This window comes from Dama dama, chromosome 14, assembly GCF_033118175.1.
Source record: "Dama dama isolate Ldn47 chromosome 14, ASM3311817v1, whole genome shotgun sequence".
NCBI classification, from domain to species: Eukaryota; Metazoa; Chordata; class Mammalia; order Artiodactyla; family Cervidae; genus Dama; species Dama dama.
Window position 1 is genome coordinate 46,631,616 of NC_083694.1, and position 18,076 is coordinate 46,649,691.

At 58.3% G+C, this 18,076-nt stretch overlaps 1 protein-coding gene across 2 annotated transcripts in view; it reads right to left on the reverse strand.

Annotated features, from left to right (window-relative positions):
* PRDM16 (PR/SET domain 16) overlaps positions 1–18,076 on the reverse strand; it is a 338,180-nt gene that overhangs the window by 24,401 nt on the left and 295,703 nt on the right. Inside the window, exons 6-10 of one of the 2 annotated variants that reach the window (XM_061160551.1) lie at positions 12,011–12,224; positions 10,034–10,181; positions 9,423–9,576; positions 4,237–5,650; positions 894–978 (exon numbers count right to left, since the gene is read on the reverse strand). In XM_061160551.1, the coding sequence (XP_061016534.1) occupies positions 894–978; positions 4,237–5,650; positions 9,423–9,576; positions 10,034–10,181; positions 12,011–12,224 (2,015 nt within the window). Of the gene's footprint in view, positions 1–893; positions 982–4,236; positions 5,651–9,422; positions 9,577–10,033; positions 10,182–12,010; positions 12,225–18,076 lie in introns of both variants that reach the window. The other variant, XM_061160552.1, reaches the window with a different exon arrangement.

The window sequence follows — 18,076 nt, forward strand, 5'->3', positions numbered from 1 at the left end:
TTTTTCCAGCAGGGCCCGAGGAAACCAGGGGAAGTTCTTAACCAAACTCCGAGGCCCCCATGACACAATGGGAGACAGTAAGCTTAGCTGTGAACCCAGGCGGGGTGCAGGTTCCACAAACCATGGGTTTGTCCCAGGCGGGAAACACAGAGGGAGAGAACAATGCCCGGGTCTGGAGTCTGGGTCCAGGCTGGCCCACAACTCAGTCCTGAGTCCTCCAGCTGGGGCAGGGGAGGCCCGTGGGTCTGGGGAGGTGGCTGGGCTCCAAGCAGTGAGAATAGGGGCACAGAAGTGCCTGCAGGCTTGGTGGGGTCTGTAGCCACTGCCCAGACCTGGGGGTTCTTTTTCCCAGGCTCCTGATTCTAGTCTTGACAGGTGGTCTCGCCACCCTCTGCATCCCCGGGGGAGGGCAGTCCCTCTGCCCACGACCCCCTGGGATCCCCTGGGCTCCATGCCAGCGCCTCTGCTGCTGTCCTGCTCCCTGCCTCTGCCCCCTGCACTGCCCCTCCTCTGCTGGTCTTTCCTCTTAAGTGCCCCCATGTCCCTCGTGCCAGAGAGGCTGCTGGCGTCCATACCTCCCCGGCTCTCTCCTGTTCCTTCTCCCTATGGTCCAAATGTTTGGATATGCTCCATCAGAACTGCAGCCCACCGCTGCAGGGGGGACGTTCACTACCCCTCCCAGCCGTGGGTCGAGGGGGGTGCCCGTGGGCCAGTGTCCCTGGCTGCTTCTTAGGGCGCCCCCGCCAAGGACCACCCTCCTGCCTCACCTGTCCGGCCCTGTCTCATCTTCCCCAACCTCACAGGGATGGGTGGGTGTGCAGGGATGGGAAGCAGAGACCTGCCTGGGGCTTGTGGCTGGGCCTGGATGGACCTCAGGCTCCTGCTGGCCTTACCTGGGGATGGAAGAGCAACGGGGATGGCCTCAGGTACTTTTCCTTAAGGGCTCCCACCGGGTCGGTCACCTTCCGCTTCTCCACCCTGCTGGACAGCAACACAGAGGGTTACGGACCCCACTGAGCAGCCCAGCACTGGGTGGGGAGGGGCCGTGGTCCCTGCCCCTCCTGGCTCCCACCTGTGCCCCATCAGTCACCAGGTGGGGGCCTCACCTCAGCGCCCAACTTCCACAGGCCCTGTGACCACGTCTCACCTGATGCTGTAAGGACGGTCTGTGACCTGGCTGTGCACTTGCCTGTCCGAGCACACACACACTCCCCACACCACACCCAGGTCTGGACCCCTTAGTGTCTCCCCAGTGTCCCCCTAACTACCCAGCTGCCAGCACCCATGCATGTGATGAACGCCTGATGCCGGAGCTAGGAACCTTTTCTAAGGGTCCCGTGTGCAGCAGCCTCTGCCCACTGACCCGTTTGCCCAGCGAGGGCTCGGCCTCGTTGGGGTCCCTGGGCTCCCCAGCAGCGGAATGTGGGGCACACAGGGGCTGCCACCTACACCCCACTTCCCTGTTCTGCCGAGCCCTTGGCACAGGTGTTCTGTCTGACTGGGTGGGTGTGTGAGCAACCAGGGTCCAACTGGGCAGGGCTGTGTGAGTGACCAGCAGGTTTCTGTCCTGGGGAGGTCTCAGGGCCTCCCCACAGCAGCCAGGCAGTGTCTACCTAAAACCTCAAGACGGCTGCTGGCGACAACAATTCCAGAATGTTCCCTAAATGCCAGTACAACTGCCAATCACAGCAAGCGGAGGAGGTGGCTGTCCCTCCTCCCCTGACCTCCTCCTCTCACCATTTCCCAACGATGCCTGCCTCAGTGTCCCCCATGGGAGTCAAGATTTACACAAGGTGACTTGGGGAGTCCTACCGCCTCCCTGAAGGCAGACACAGCTGCGGGAAATGCCGCCTCGTCTGTCCAGGGCCACACTCCCACCCCTCTTAGGCTCAGCTCTGTCCCTAGGGGACCTCAGGGCCTTAGCAGAGGCCCCGATCAAAGCTGGGCTGAGTCGGTCTTTCAATAAGGCCCCCGGGGTGGGTGGTGTGGGCTGAGAGGAAGGGGTCTCATAGAGGGGGAGGGGGTATTGAAGATCGTCTTCTGCCTTCTCCCGCCCTCTGTGTCTCATGCAGCCCACCAGGCTGGCTCCGAGAAGCCCCTGCCAGCTGACCCCTGACCCCCAGCAGACATGCGCCCTGCCAAGGTACATGGCTTTCGTCATCACAGTAACTCTGGGCCTGTCACAGAGCCAGCAGCACATGGTGGTGAGAAGGGCTGGAGGGTCGGGGAGGGGATCAGCCTGGCAGTGTCGGGATTCCTCCAACCTGGGGGAAGAAGGTTATGGGTATGTGTCCATGGTCACACCTGGGGGTCCTGTGGGGACACTGGGGAGTTTTGCTGGAGTCACCCCAGGACCATCCAGGAGCTGGGAGGACCCTGTCCCCTAGCCCCCAGCCAACCTTTACACAGGCAGTGACTGTCGCCCACACCTTCACTTGGAGGGAACCTTCTCGACACCACGAGTGTTCATCTTGACTGGGCTCAGGGGGCGTGGGAAGAGGTTACCCCACATCTCAGGCATCTTGGGGTAACCCACTCTCAGGCATTTTGCTGGTGTCTGTGCGTGAAGTTGGGGACTGGGCAGCCCCTCCATCAGCAGCTGTACCCTAAATCCAGAGGGCAAGAGCCTGGCACAAGCCAGGTCTCAGAGAAGTTTGGGCAGGAGGGGAGGGTCGGCGGGCCCTGTGGCCAATTCCTGCTTCCAGGCCTGACTGGCTGCCCCGCCAACTTCCAGAAAAAGGCCCAAAGCCCCGAAACAGGCCTGCAGTGGGGAGAGGAGGGGCAGAGGAGGGCTGGGGGCTGGCAGGGGAGCTGGGAAAGGGTGGACGAGGAGGCTGAAGGGAAACAGTTAACCCAGAGCCTCTTGCAGGCCTACTGGCTCCAACTCCGGGGGCTTGACCAGGAGCCTTGCTCCCTAGGTCTCCAGTCCCACCCCTTCCTCTGCGTGAGCGCTGCTTACCCTGGGGGGCCTCCTCCCTTGAACTCCAGCTATCTCCTGTCCCCCACACCGAGTCCTACAGATTCAACTGAAACTGGCAGGTGCTCCGTGGGCCTTTGATGGGCATGTTCACCCCAGAGAGCCTGTGAGCCACCGTCAGTCGTAACAGGCCTCTGGTCACTTTCTCAAACTATCTGTGAATGGTGTGTTCTTAAAGAAACACCCAGGGGACCATTTTTCAGGTTTCCTGTGATGACAATGCCAAGACCTGGCAGAAAATGGAACCAGCTGCAGACACAGGCCAGCCAGGGCCCTGGGTGAGTGTGGAGGCCTTGAGTGGGTGTGGAGGGCAGAGCAGGAGGCTGGTCCATCCTCCCTCCTCCCCGTCGCTGGCAGCCCTGCCATCATTCCTCCTACTGCACCTTTGCAGAGGTGACCTCTCCTACACGCCCATCCCCAGGCCCTGCCTGGCCCCTGTGCTTCACACGAGCCCTCAAAATGGCCACAGTTTCCCTGAATTCCCATGTGGACACACTCACCGATGGGCACATGGGCCCCTCCCACACAGAGCCATGGGCCTGTAATAGTGGCTGAACCACCACGCCTGCCTGCCCCTCCGGGCCCCTCCCAGGCCCACTCAGGGCCACAGCCCTCTCCTCAGGGCTCAGCCTGCCCAGCACCCTGGGACACATGCAATGGGGGTCAAAAACCCCCTGATCAAAGCCTGCTCAAAAACTGGGGAGGGGGAATCCGTTGGCCGCTCTCCGAAAGGTCTATCAGAGCGATGGAACACTGATGTTTTGCAAATCTTCCAGAGCTTTCCTCTTTCTCCCTCCTCCTCTTGTCTCTGGGGACAAGTAGCTCCTCCTCTGATCACCCCTAGGCCAACAGGAACCCCAGCTGTGGCTCCGGGGAGGGGTGCCACAGGGCAGTCACAGGGAAGCAGAGACGCTAGAGCAGACATAACAGCCAGGAGTGTCCTGGGAGGCAGAGTGGATCCAGAGAGGGAGGCTGGAGACACCAGCAGGTGTCTGAGGGCAGGCTGGGGGCGGGGCTCAAGGGAGGGCAGCGGTTCTCTCAGTGGCATCTGCGAAAGGGAGCCAAGTGTCCCCAGGAGACCCTGCCAGGCACCCACCCTAGGAAGGGGCCGAGCCGGGCCTGGACTTCAAAGCAGCACAGACCCCTCCCTGCCCAGAGCCGAAGCACCTCCTGAAGCTGCAGAGACAGAGGGATGACGCTTGGGGGAGCAGGGGAGGTGGTTCCCGGGGAGAGTACGTGAGGGCGGGGCGTGTGAATACCTGTAGATGGGGTCCATGAAGAAGGGCGACGGCTTGGCATAGTGCAGGGGCGGCTGCTGGGGCAGCTGGGCAGGGCACACCTTGGGCAGCCCCTTGCTGGGCCCCAGCCTGCGCTCGCCGTACACGTGGTTCTTGCGGGGCTCCCGTGCCCCTCCGTTCTGGCTGGCCCGCACGCGGCTGCCAATGCTCAGGTCCAGTGGCTGCTCCTCACCGGACGCCGGGGCTGGGGGCACCTTGGGCGCCGGCAGAACGGGCTTGGCCTCTTTGGGTTTGGTGGTGAGGTCAAAGGGGGACTCAGCACTGGGGCCGCCGGCCTTGAGGGCGTCCCGAGGCGACTTTGGCTCGGCCTTGACCAGCAGGTTGTGGGTGAGGGCGCGGTCCGTGAAGGGATACAGGGAGTGGGGGAGGTGGGGCAGGAACTGGAAGGGGAACACGGAGTGGTAGGGCAGCGCGCCCAGCTTCTTCTCCGGCACGCCCATGAAGCCGGGCCCGAAGTACTTCTCAGCGATGGACGCGATGGCCTTGATGGAGTCTCCCGCCGCGCCCGATGCTGTCAGCAGCTGCTCCTGGGGCGGCGGGAAAAAGTGTTGGGAGTAGAAGACGGGAACCTCGCCCACACTGTTCGGGGCGCCTGGGGGCACCGCGCTGCCCCCGAACTCGGGCTTGCCCTCAGCCGCCTTGCCCTTGTCCTTGGTCTTGTCGCGGTCACTGTCCACGTCGCTGTCTAGGTCGGAGCCCGTGCCCGTGGTCGTGTCCAGGTCAGTCCCAGTCGTGGTGTTGATGTCCTCGAAGTCGCTGCCATCTGACAGGTCGCTGCCCCGGGGCTTGAGTTTGGTGGTGTACGCCTCCTCCAGGTGGCCCTCCAGCTTCTCCTCGGGCCCCGCGGCCGCTGCGGTGCCCTGGCTACTGTTGCCGACAGCGGAGACGAGGGGCAGTGCCGGGTTCCCCAGGGGGCTGGGGAGCTTGGCGTCCTGTGTGTGGTTCAGGGGGCTCTTGAGCAGCGGCGTGGGAGGTAGCAGAGGCGGCCGGGGGTACAGGGATGGAGGGAAGATGCCCGGGAAGCCGGGCGTGAGCGTGGGGAAGCTGGGGGGTGCCGCGGAGAAGGGCAGGCTCCCAGGGTGCGGCCTGGAAGGAAAGTACTCGCCAAAGCCCAGGCCGGCGTGGTTGAGACCGGGGGGCGGCTTGGCCTTGTCCATCAAGGGGCTGGGGGTCAGGGGCAGGCCGGGCGCAAAGATGCCTCCCGGCGGGTAATGGTTCTTGCCCTCACAGAAGCGCCGGTGCTTGTTGAGGGACGAGGTAGTGCTGAACATCTGCCCGCAGTCCTTGCACTTGATCTGCGTGCGACAGTCCGCGTGCATGCGCTTGTGGCGGCACAGGTTGGAGAACTGCGTGTACGACTTGTGGCAGACCTCACCTGGGGGCAGCAGGGCAAAGACAGCGGTGTGAGGGGAGGCGACGGGGACCCTGCACTGCTCGGGGCTGGGAGTATGTATGTGTGTGCACACATGCGTCAGTAGGCATGAGTACCTGCATGTACACTCAGGTGTACGCATGCATTCAGGTACACACACAGGTCTATGGACACGTGTGCTTAGGTACACAAGTGTGTCACACATGAGTGTATGTTCACAAACACATGTTGCACTGTAACTGTGTCATCACATGTACCTGCACACACATGTGTACATATACATATCTATGCACATGCACCCTTCCCTGGGATTGGCCTCTGGTGACCAAAATAGATTGGCAAGGACGTCCCTGTGCCTCCCCTGGGGTCTCTGGGTGGCCTGGGTAGATCTCTACCCACTTCAGCCTTCTCCACTGGAGAATGGGCCCTGCTGCTCTGTGTTCTCCTGACCCCATAAGTTTGTCAGGTGGGACCGAGGTCTTCAAAATTGCTCCCAGAGACAGGCAAAGACACAGCACACCATCACATGTGCAACTGTGCCCACCCACCCAGACTCCCCACTGGGTCTCCCTACCACATCAGCCACGCTGTTCCAGTAGAAGCCAGTAAAACAACACCCCCTGGGCTAGGCCGCCCGCTTCCTAAGCTGAGAGGAAGCTCTCAGCTTCCTCCTCTCATTCTGCCCCCAGGCCTGTGATCTGCTCCCAGGACAAGGAGGCCTCAGGAGTGACCAGCCCCTGGGAGTTCTTAGTCCCCGAGCCTGAGAGCAGAGCTCCTGGCTGTGACATCAGAGTCTGGGGGTGGCCAGAAGGTGGAGGTGGGAGGGGAGCCCCCGAGGGGGCTGGTTCCACATCTGAGAAAAGTGAGACCTCCCCAGACTGGGATGGAGAGGCCGCTCCAGCCCTGTGCGTAACAGGAGAGGGTGGCGGCCAGAGCCAAACGGCAGGCCCCGTAGGCCCTGGCAACCCAGTCTCGCCATTTTCCCAATGGTGAGCTGAGTGTCAGCTAACCACCAGTTTTTCTTTCTCTTCTTGTTTTCCTAACCAGCAACGGAGGAACACACACACACACACACACACACACACTGTCTCTCTCTCTGCAGGACGATTTGCTTCCTAAATGCAGCCCCCATGGAAACAATGATTTCAGCGTGTTTCTCGCTCTCTGCACACTCTTGCGGCCTGATGTCATGCGAATCTCGCTGGGAGCGCTGGCCCCGAGCTGATCGTGCTCTTTAATCACAATATCTATTTATATTAACGGCTCTGCCTTCCTGGCTGTCTGGCTTGGCGGGACATTTTCAAGGCTGAGGGGGAAGAGCACTGCCTCGTTTAATCAAATCTGCCCTTTTTGGGAGGAGGCTGGTGCAGAGGGGCCGCTGCTCCTCAGGAAGGTCTATAAATACCCTCAGGCGAGCCTGTGGCCCCTCGTGGGAAGAGAGGCCACTCCCTGGCTCAGGGCTCCTGGCCAGATGAGTGACACCTTGCTATGTCCCCGGCCCTTTAAGAGGCTCTGTGATGCCCTCTGTCCCCCACAGTGGGGCTCTGTGGCACCTCATCAGTGGCTGCTGCCCTCCTGAGCCTGGAAATGGCACCCTCCCAGGGCAACTCCCAGTGTGTGTGGCAGGGGTGGTTCAGGGACCAGTGGCAATGCCTGGGCGAAGGGAGCCTGGGACCCTTGCTTCCCACCCACCCAGTCACACGACAAAGGGGTCCTGATGAAATGCTGGGGCTACAGAGAGGCCTCTGGGAGACTGAGGTCCCTGGAGAGGTGGGTGCTGGTCCTACAATGGCTGATAGAGCTGGCGAAGGGAGCTGGCTCCCTGCAGGGGCTGGGAAAGACCCAGGCAATCCACCAGGAGCTGGATGTGGGATCAGCGCCTGGGGGAGTGTACCCATGCCCTGTGGGATGCAGAGGGACCCTGGCCACTGCTTGTGCTGGCCAGCAGTTTCTTTTCCTGTAGAGTATGCATGTGGTTTGTGTGTGTGTGCACACGCACACAGATACACATACTCACTCTCAAGAAGTGCATTTTCCCTGGCTGAGGGAGTGGGTGACCCAGGTGGGATGGGGGCTCAGTCACCTCTAACAAGACAGCTGGAAGCCTAGGCTTGGGGCAGTGGGCAGGAGGGGAGCATAGCCCCAGCTACTCAACAAAGGCCTGACCAGCAAGTATGGCCTCTTTGGGGGAGCAGTCCAGCCCTGTGAGGCCCCCACATTGGTGAAGCCACTGAGACCCAAGTCCTTAAGCTCCCAGATTTAGTTCCTCCCACCCCCAACACTGATGTGCTAGGACCCGAGAGGTCCCAGGCCACCCAGCCTGGGGTCAGCAGCCAGGCCCCTGGAGCTGCAGCAGGGCCTCGAAGGCCTGGTCACTTCATGCTGCCAAGACTGTTTCCTTCTCTGTCACTTCCCTTTGGTTGGACACAGTGTGGTCCCTGCTCCGTCAGGTTTGTAAGGGCGCTATGAACTCATGTGTGTGAAATGATGGCTTAGCATAATCTCGTGGGGACTATGACTCAGTGCAATCTTATGTGAATGACAGTGTGAAGCTGATGTGAAGGATGAGTTAGGACAATCTCGTGTGTATCTGACTCAGCAGAATACTGGTGTGAACAATGAGTCAGGACAATCTTATGTGAATGGCTCCCAGTGCAATGCTGGTGTGAACGACGAATCAGGTCAAGCTCACGTGAATGTTGACTCAGCAGAATGATGGTGTGACCCATGAGTCAGGACAACGCTGGCGAGTTAAGCTGGCTGATGAGCCAGCTCTGTGTTGGTGTGAACAGTGACTCAGCACAATCTCAAGTGAGATGACTTGGTGCAATGCTAGACAGAAGAACCTTCAATATCTCCTAAACTCTGAGAAGTAGGGTCATGCTCCTACATTGGCCCACTAGATTCCCAGGACCTAACCCTGTGATCTCTGTCTCCTCTCCTATTACTTCCCTCCCCAAACACACCACAAGCTCAAGGCTTCTGTGCTCACAGCACCCTGTCATGAGCCTTCTCAGCAGGCACCCCGTCGCTCTCACCCCACCCCTTGCCCACCTCCTCGAGCTCTCTGCCAGAACTTGGGTCACCCATAGACCATCCCACCTCCCAGCACATGGGCCAGATGACACCTGCTTGGGTACCTGGAGAGCCTCCTGACCCTGCAACCCTCCCCCGACCCTGATGGCTTAGCTTCCGTCTCCTCCACTGGCAGGTCAACAGCATGTGGACAGGGGTCCAGTTATTCACGGCTGGCCCCTGCCGCACAGGTCAGCATGGGCATACTGCCTGGGGTCCCCAAAGGCTGCAGGTGGGTGGGAAGCACTGATATTACCACACCTGCTAGAGCTCTGGGCAGCCCATGTGTGGGGGGAAGGGGAGGCGGGGAGGGGAAAGGTATGTTGCTGGCTTCTCTGCAGGACCACAGGGATCTTTACCACCCACTGCCCACCTCCAACCACTGGATGAGTGAGCTACAGGGAGGACCCAAGGAGGGCAGGAGGGGAAAGTGAGGCCAGAGCAAGAGAAAGATGGATTCCAGAATGAGAGGGTGTGAGGGAGCAGAGTGATGATAAAGTGGCACCAGGAGGCAGCCATCCCTGGCAGAGGGATCGGCAGCTGCCACAAGTGTTTTCTGGACAGACAGGGTCCCACAAGCAGGGAAAAGCCTGAGGACTTCACCCCTTGGCTGAACCCCAAGCACCCCCCAACCTGGGCACGCCGGGCAGGGGTCTGGGCGGGGGTCTGGGCGGGGGCTGGACGGCGACCACTCACTCACATATAAAAGGTTTGACGGTGCTGTGGATGTGCTTGTGCTGCTTGAGGCCCGAGGAGGTGGCGAAGGTCTTCCCGCAGTCTGGGCAGGCGTGGGCCCGGGCGCCCACGTGCTGGGAGCGGATGTGTCGCTGCAGGTTGCTGGGGTCCGTGAACACCTGGGGACACAGACGCTGGCACGTCACATCCTGTCGGTCGCTCCCTGTGGACTCCGGGTCAGGTCACGGGATGGGGGTCTCCCCGGGCGCTCTGTCCACCTCCCTGAGCCTGGCCGGAAGGGTCTCTGCTGGGGCAGTGACCCGCAGGGTGGCCTTAGGGGACTGTCAGGCCTCCCTGGACTCTGGTGCTTCCATAATAATTCCCGAGAGAACTGTGGCCCTGAGGGTGCCCCAGGCAGGAGCTCAGATGCTTCCTTAAGCTCCAGGCCTTTGAGCCACAGGTCTGACCTGTCCTGTAGGTGGGAACCCGAGAAGACCTGGGTCTGGCCCCGCCTCCTTCCCTGTTGTGCGACCCCACACACTTCCTGTCTTCCTCTCAAATGACTTGGGGGCCTGTGTTCCCCACATGTGCTCTGCGTCTTAATACGGGCAGGGCCAGCGGGGCAAGCCCCGTTACCTTCACGCAGTTTTCACATTCGAAGCGCTTGCCGCTGTCGTGGGACATCTGGTGACGGATGAGGTTGGACTTCCAGTTGAAGGCCTTGGGACACTGGTCACACTTGTACTCTCGCTCTTCCGTGTGGACGACCATGTGCTGTTCCAAGCTGCACACAGTGGACCGGGATCACCAGGGGCCTGGAGGGAAGGGCCTCATCCCCGCCCCTGGAGCCCCTGCCACCTCCTGCTCAGAGAGCAGGGAGGGGCCTGGCAGCCAGTCTGTCTGCCTCCTGCCTGGACAGGGCAACTGGGTGGACCGGCAGACATGGCCTTCCCATGTTGGATGGTTGGGGGAAGCCAGGGCATGGATGGAGCTTGGGCCCTCACCCAAGACCACCCCCAGGCATCCAGAGCCAGGCAGGGTCCCAGTTCACACTTCTGTATTTCAAAACAAACTTCCCCTTGATGCTAACCTTGGGCCTAACAAAAAATGGGTCTAGAAACTTCCAACATTGTTACGAGCCCCAGAGGAGCCCCGGAGTGGGGGTGCAGCCCAGGAAACCCAAAGCCACCCCTCTGAGTGCCCAGAGTATGCCCCCCGGCCAAACCAGACTGAGAGGCTGCCCACCACGCACGTATCACGGGGGTGGCAGGAGTGAGCAAGGGGTCTCCAAGCGAGATGTGATGGGAAGGCGGGCACAGCTGCGGAGAGGGGTGAACTTGGATGAACAGGCCTCCCTGAGCTCCCCCCCCACCTCGGGGGACGCCCCACTTCTCCTCCTGTCCCAGGTATGACCGTTAATCTTCATGAGCAAAGCAGCAATACATCACGGCCCGTTAATTACGGGGCCCAGCCATCCATTTAGATCAGAAACGCCTGGTTCTCCAGCACCCGGCAGATTGTATCTTTTCCCCTGTTGTTAATTGTGATTTATGTGTTTATGTAAAGAAAACACGGGTCCTCTTGAGCAGCGCTTACCGCCAAGGGCCTCGGTCGGGATTTGCCCAAACTCTTATTTTCTCAGTCATCCGTTCTGGGTGGAGGGTTTCCCGTCCCCAGGGGGCTGTGACGGGATTGGCGTTCAATTCCCCTCCATCCTACAGCCAGTTAGTGACCTGATGGGGTTTCACTCTGACTTTGCAGGGGCTGCCCCGGAGGAAATCCTCAGAGGCGGAGGAGGGGCACAGGCTGTGAAGGTCTTCACTGGTCCCCGGAGCCTGGGGACTTTGGGGCCTGTTTCTCCCCTGTTGGGTCCCCAGCTCCCAGGTCCTGACTCCTGCCTTGCCTTGGGGCCTGGGAGGCTGCGTCTGGCCATCACATGGCTGGCTGGACATCTGTGCCCACGTCCATGAAGTCTCCTGGGACAGGTGGGGGCTTCCATGGGACACAGAGGCTGGTACCTGGGGTGGGGGGTGAGGGGACCCCTGGGTGGCCCCTTCCTGCCCACGTCCACTGTCTGGGAAGGAGTCTGTATGTGTCCAGAGGGCCAGGCCACTCCAGAACCCCTGGGGCAGCGTCCCCCAGACTGGCCCTGGACCTCACCCTGGAAATGGTCCTGGGGCTTGACCCTTGCATTTCTGGGGGCCTGGCCTGTGTTCCTGACTTCTTTCAAGTCTGTCCCCACAGCTCAGCCCTGGTGACATGATGGGGGGGTTGCAGCAGTGGCTCCAGCGGGTGACTTGAGGATCCTCTGTGGGTGGGGGGACTCTGACCAGGGGCCTGGCCTTTAGGGTCAGGGTGTGAGCTGTGACCTCCAACTGCCAGCTGGTGGGCCTGCATTGTCCCCAAGGGCAGATGAGTGGGCCGGGTTCCTACCCTCAAGACATATCTCCATGCCCTTTAGCACCTTGGGTTTCTCAGCCTGGGCAGGCTGGAGGGCCCAAGGCTGACCTCTGCCCTTCTTCAGGGCTCCCCCTATGCTCCCAGGGTCAACTGCCCCCACTGTCCGTGATGCTCCTGGGGGGTGGGGCGGGGCGGGCGGGGGAGGGGCCGCACCTGTACTTGGTGGGGAACATCCGCTCGCAGTCCTTGCACTCGTGGGCCTGCCCGTCACCGCCGCCACCACCCAGGCCCTCAGGCTTGAGCTCGTCGGCCAGGCCCTCGTACAGCGCGGCCCCCACCGAGCTGCACGCATACTTCTTGTGGCGGCGCAGGTCCAGCTTGGATGGGAAGAGCTCGTCACACGCGTCGCAGCGGAAGGTGGGCTCCTCTGCAGGGGAGAGAGGACTGGCATGGGGAGGCGCCCAGGACCCACCCCAGGCCCACCCAGGCCCAGGGGCTGCAGGGGGTATGGGGAGACCGTGGGCCTGCCCCGCAGGCTCTGGCATCCTTCCTGCTCACGTCCCGGGCTGAGAGAGGCTGCCCTGGGGACCCAGCGGGACTCTAGACTCCACCATAAGAAACCCTGAGGAGTGCTGGGCCCCGCGCCGGCCGGGAGCAGAGAAGGAAGCCAGGCTAAGTGCTTTGTGTATGAATTAGGAGGAGAGACGGCTGGGCTCTGGTGCGTATCACAAACGATTGTCAAGGTCAAACAAATAAAAAGGAGGCGGCTGCTATGAAGTTTATGAGGCAGCATCCTGTGGACCCTGCCAAGCCGGACAGCTCGGAGCTGTGAGTCCCGCGGAACGACCTCCGAGAGCCATTCTCCGCCCGTGGCTGCCTGGACCCAGCTTCTCCCCAGAGCAGGGGCCCCCTCTTCCCTGCTGAGGACCACCCTGTGTCCCCCAGGTCTGGATAGAGAACCCGCACAAATGAATCAAAAGGTGTTCTTGTCAGTGACTGTGTGAATGTGTGTGCTCCTTGCACACAGGTATGCAGCTGTGTGTGAACATGGGTGAATACTCCAGCATGTCTGCCTCCTTCTCGGGGCACCTTTGCACGAGTGTGCAGGCATTTTTGTGCATTTGTGCTCATGTTTGGGCTGGTGTCATGTGTATTCCTGTGTATGTGTGCATGTGTTTCTCTCTGTGGCTACTATGAAAATCTGCATGTCTGCGTAGCTTCACACTGTACGCCTGCATTTGTGCATGTTTGTGTGTTCATGTGTGTGCTTACTTGGCACATGTGAATGGGTGTGTTTCTGTGCATGCATATGTGTTATGTGTGCATACATGCATGCATGTTAAGCATACACATTTGTGTGCATGAGTTAGTGTGTTGGGTGTGCATGTGTATTTGTGAGTGCATGCACATTTGTGGGTGAATACACACTTGTATACATACTTTTGTGTGCCTCTGAATGTGTGTATGAGTTATGTGATTGTATTTGTGCATGTTTTAGTGTGTTGGTGTGAATCTATGTGGGCATGTGTGTCTTTATGTGTGAAGGTGTGAGAGTGTGCATGCGCACAAGTACAAGGATCTCTGGGCCCCGCAGCGGGCAAAGCCTTGACCCTGGGATGGATGCTAACTGGAAGGGCCTGACCCTAAGGGATGCAGAAGGCAGGGAGGTGGGGACATGGAGGGAGGCGGGGGACTGTCTCCTGCCCCCTCCTTGTGGCAGAAGGGCCACCATCAATGTCCCAGATTGCTGAGAAGGATGGGGTGGCTAGGCAACCTAAGCCTGTGGCCAGGGTTTGGGGGGAAGAAGGGGGAGGACTACAGGCAGGGGGGCCTCCTCGTGACCGGAAGCTTCCCTGGGCCTGAGGGTGGACACACTGCTCCCACAGACTCCTGAGGGTGGGATGTTGCCACACCTGGCACCCCCATAGGTGGGTGCCCAAGCTCCCACGCCCAAGGGAGACACTCCTGTGGGTTCCAGCCCTGAGATGCCCCTGGTCAAGCCCCCGGGCCTTGGACAACATCCTGGGACACACAGGGAGGCAGCGGTCACCTTCCCTGGGAGCCTGGGGGACCTGCATGTGTTGGGGGAGCCAGGCCCAGTACTGACCAGATGTAATCAAGTCCTGGTGTCCCAGCCCACTTGCCAATGTGAGGCTGCTGTTAGGAATGGTCTTGCTTGGGGGAAATCAAGAACAAGACAGGGAAGCAGCGGCTGCTTAGAGTCTGCGGAGATTGGGGATGATGCCCAGCCCTGATCTGTGTGCAGGGACCTGAGCTTATCTAGGAGCTTAGAAGGCTCTGCCCTGACCCCTGGACCTGCCCCACACACAGGCCGAGCCATAGGATGGACTGGAGGAGGCTAGAGGGCCAGCAGGTCCTCACCAACCACAGAAGTCTGGGGTGGAGGAGGTGGGACAGTGGCCGCACAGGTGACCCTTGAGCCAGCATCTCGCGAACACAAGATCTGTAGGAGCCTGGTGTCTCTGACACTGGGCAGCACTGCTGGCCAGAAGGAAAGGGACACATTGTAGCCATCTGGAGATCTAAGTCAGAGAAGATTCTAAGATGAAGCCCATCAAGGCCCTGGGCTGGTCCTTGATGCCACAATGGCACCCCACACATGATCCCAGGAGGGGTCAGGTGGGCAAGAAAGACACATATTGCAAAATAGCCACTGGCAGGTCTGTAAGATGTTGCCTCTAAAACAAGAGGGAGGGGGCTTCCCTGGTGGTCCAGCGGCTAAGACTCTGGGTGCAGGGGGGCTAGCTTTGATTCCTGGTCAGGGAAGTAGATCCCACATACCACAACTAAAAATTCTGTGTCCTGCAAGTAAGACCCAGCACAGCCAAAAATAAATAAATAAATATTAAAAAAAAAAAAAAACCCAACAAATAAAGATAAAGCAGAAGGGAGCCTGGACGCTGCTTCAGGTAAGTGTCCACCGTGAGCTTAGCACCTGCGGTGGGGCGCCTCCACGTGGCCAGCTTGGTGCCCAGGAACGTTATCATGTTCCCTCCCCTGAGCCTCGCATCAAGCCGCAGGTTTTATCACTGGTACACGGAGGCCAGAGGAGGCCGCCTGGCTTGCCCGGGGCATCTGGAGGTGAAGTGGCAGAGCTGGTACCACCCTTCTCTCTGCTGGGTGCCTGGGGACAGGCGGCTGTGTCCCAGTTTCCCGCTGAGGGTATAAGAAAGGCACCCTGTGTGGCCTGTGTATGGTGATGCGATGCCAGTGTCCCGCCCCCACACAATCCCCCACAGGACTTCCCTGTCCTTAGAAACATGGGTTCCTTCCCACTGGAACCAAGAGCACCATCTTAGAACACAACCGGATGCCCAGGCCCCACAAAACCGCTGTTGTGGGTTTGCTCTGACTTCCTGGGCTGGAATGAGGCTGAGAGGGGCCCTCCCACCAGCATTACAAGGAAGTGAGACATGTCAGTTCCTATCTTACTCTTTCGTGCAAAGTGTGCTAAGTCACTTCAGTCGTGTCCGACTCTTTGTGACCCTTATGGACTGTAGCCTGCCAGGCTCCTCTGTCCACGGAGATTCTCCAGGCAAGAATACTGGAGTGAATTGCCATGCCCTCCTCCAGGAGATCTTCCCAACCCAGGGACTGAACTTGTGTCTCTTATGTCTCTTGCATTGATGGGCAGGTTCTTTACCACTAACATCACTTTCTGGACCCAAAACAGGCACTGAAGTTGAAATTTGAAAAGAAAAGAAGGGCCAACCCCACCTTTTCATAGCACTGACCAACTTATTTTTCCAGCTTGGATCTGGAATTTGGATTTATAATGAAAATTCAGCCTGCATCTCACTTCAAAGGCATTGGAGGGTGTCCTGGAGGTGATGGAACCAGTGATGGAGGGTGCCCCCCTTCCATGTCCCCATCCCACCAGGGACCCAAGTTTGTTCCTGTCGAAGGACAGAGGCTGGAACAGGACACATCCAAGCCTTGCCCACTCATGCCATGGTGTGGACAGGTGTCCCTCATCTTCCATAAAGGTAAAGTTGGCATCGAATACACACCTGAGGAAAGCTGGATGGGGCAAGAAAGACGTGCCTGGACTGCATGGTTTTCACTTTCCCAGCACAAGCAACTCCAATTAAAAGAAATACGAGAGAATGTCACACTCTGATTGCATTATGCTACATTGTGTTGTATAGTTATGTTGTATTATGTTATATCTGTTTATCTCATGCTTTATACAAATACGCTGCCCTCTCTTGACCTTTTTTGGAGAGGGGGAAAAAGTTAGTAATTTTGAGCCTTTCTCAAAAGAAAGGCATATTTGAATGGAAATGATTTTCTTTATTTTCTCCCAAGAGCTAGAAGTTCTCTTGAAAGAGAAATCTTTCCCCTCTCTACTGAAAAGAGTAAAAACAAAATAAAAAGTTCCTGGAACTAATGAACCTGAAAGTGGCTTCCCTCTGCTCTGAGTCACTTGTAGGAAAATTGGAATTGAATTTCTTTACAAAGCTGCAGCTTTGGAAGACCACTGCCAGGCTGCCAGTCCCGGGTCCACAGGGCTGGGGCCGCTCCCCGCAGTGAACTGGCAGAGCAGGTCCACCCACTGCCCCCCCCCCCCCCACCCTCCCTTCTTCCGTGATACCTGGAGGTCATCCTGCCAGAGCTCCTGCCCCCAACAAGAGCAGGCAGCATTGTGACTCAGAACGGAGCTCTCCTCATCTAAACCCGGGGAGGGGGGCTGTGGGCCGGGGCAAAAGCTCTGACTTCCGCCCAAACCCAACTAAACTGAGACCATGCTGGCCCGATGTCTTGTGTGTCGAGTCTGAGCCTTGCGTCTGTCTGAAGTTCCCTCGGCAACTTTTCGCGGCAAAGCAGGAATGTAACAGAAAAATAAATCAGTGCCTAATGGCTTCAGGGAACCCAGGGGGACACAATTATGTGGCATCTACATGCTAATCTACAGACTGGAGGCTCAAAAGCCCTCAAGAGCCCACTCCAAGTTCCTGCCGTGATAAGGGGCCCTGCATTCACTGGGGCTGGGATAAAAGATTTTTTATGATAATTATCTTAGTGAGGAACATTTTTACATTTTCTTTCTGTGAGATTCAGAGTTAACTGAGGAGGGGTGGCTGTTGGGAGGTGAAGGAGTGATCCTGACAGCCAAGGGGATGAAAAGTCAAATATTTGACGTTGGACTATTATGTGTGGAAAGCAAGCCCACAGATGTCTGATAAATTAGGAAAATGCAGACCCAAGTTATTTAAGATCAGGCATTAGAAGAGGGACAGGAATCAAGGTTTCTCTAACCTTTCGGAAGAAAGACAGGTCATCATACAAACAAAACCCCATGGCCCAGCATGGCCGAATTTATCTTTCTGAGTGCATTATCTAAGATTCACAGGTCTTTTCAACAATTATTTTAAGAAAAATGAGACCATCCCCCTGATACCCAGAGCTTAGCCACCTATTTCCTTTTCTCGAAGGGCTGATTAAAACCAAAGTCTAGAGGAGAGGGTGGGTTGAGTCTATTTTATAGAACTGTCCTTCTCTAGAGAGAGCCTTTGGAAGAACTCACGGGCGCAAAGTGCTGCCCCACAAAGGTGGGCCACGCTTGAGGACCGAGAAGGTCACCCTGCTCCCGGGGGCTTCCTGCTAATTCCGACGCCTAGCTCCCTGGCCCAGTCAACCGTACTCTCAGGCCGTGACACGGGAGCGGCTCCTTAGAGAAACTTGCAGTTAGTGGCATTAATCATTAAACCTTGGAGTACTTGTGTGTGTGTGTGGGGGGGCCGGGGTGTGGGGGAAGAAGGACAGGAAGGGAAAAGCCAGCCTCCCCCCTTTCTCTATCCGGAATGGAATCATTTGCACCAGAGACGGTGAGAAGCAGAGGCTGCCTTTGGTTCACTTGCGGGGCCTCACGCAGAGAAGAGATGCCATCTATTTAGCCACAGCACGTAGGGAGTTAACTGACCAGCCTCGTTGCCAAGCAGCTTCCTCCAACTGACTTTTCCTCTGCCACTTAAAAATGGTTCCAGGATCCCAAGGTGAATGGGCACACTGCTTAACAATGTGGATGGAGAAATAGAAGTCTGGATTTCAGAAATCTGAGCTTGTATGAGACTGGGCTTTCCTCAAGCATCATCAGAGATGTGCCTGGGTGTGGATGAACAAGGAATAGAAGTGTGTCTACCAGACACATACTGTGTGACCAGCCAAGAGGAAAGGACACTAGGGATGCTTCCTGTAGTCCTGTTGGAAGAGCTTGCTTAGAGGGGCCCTCAGAAGCCCTAACAGAGAAGGCAATGG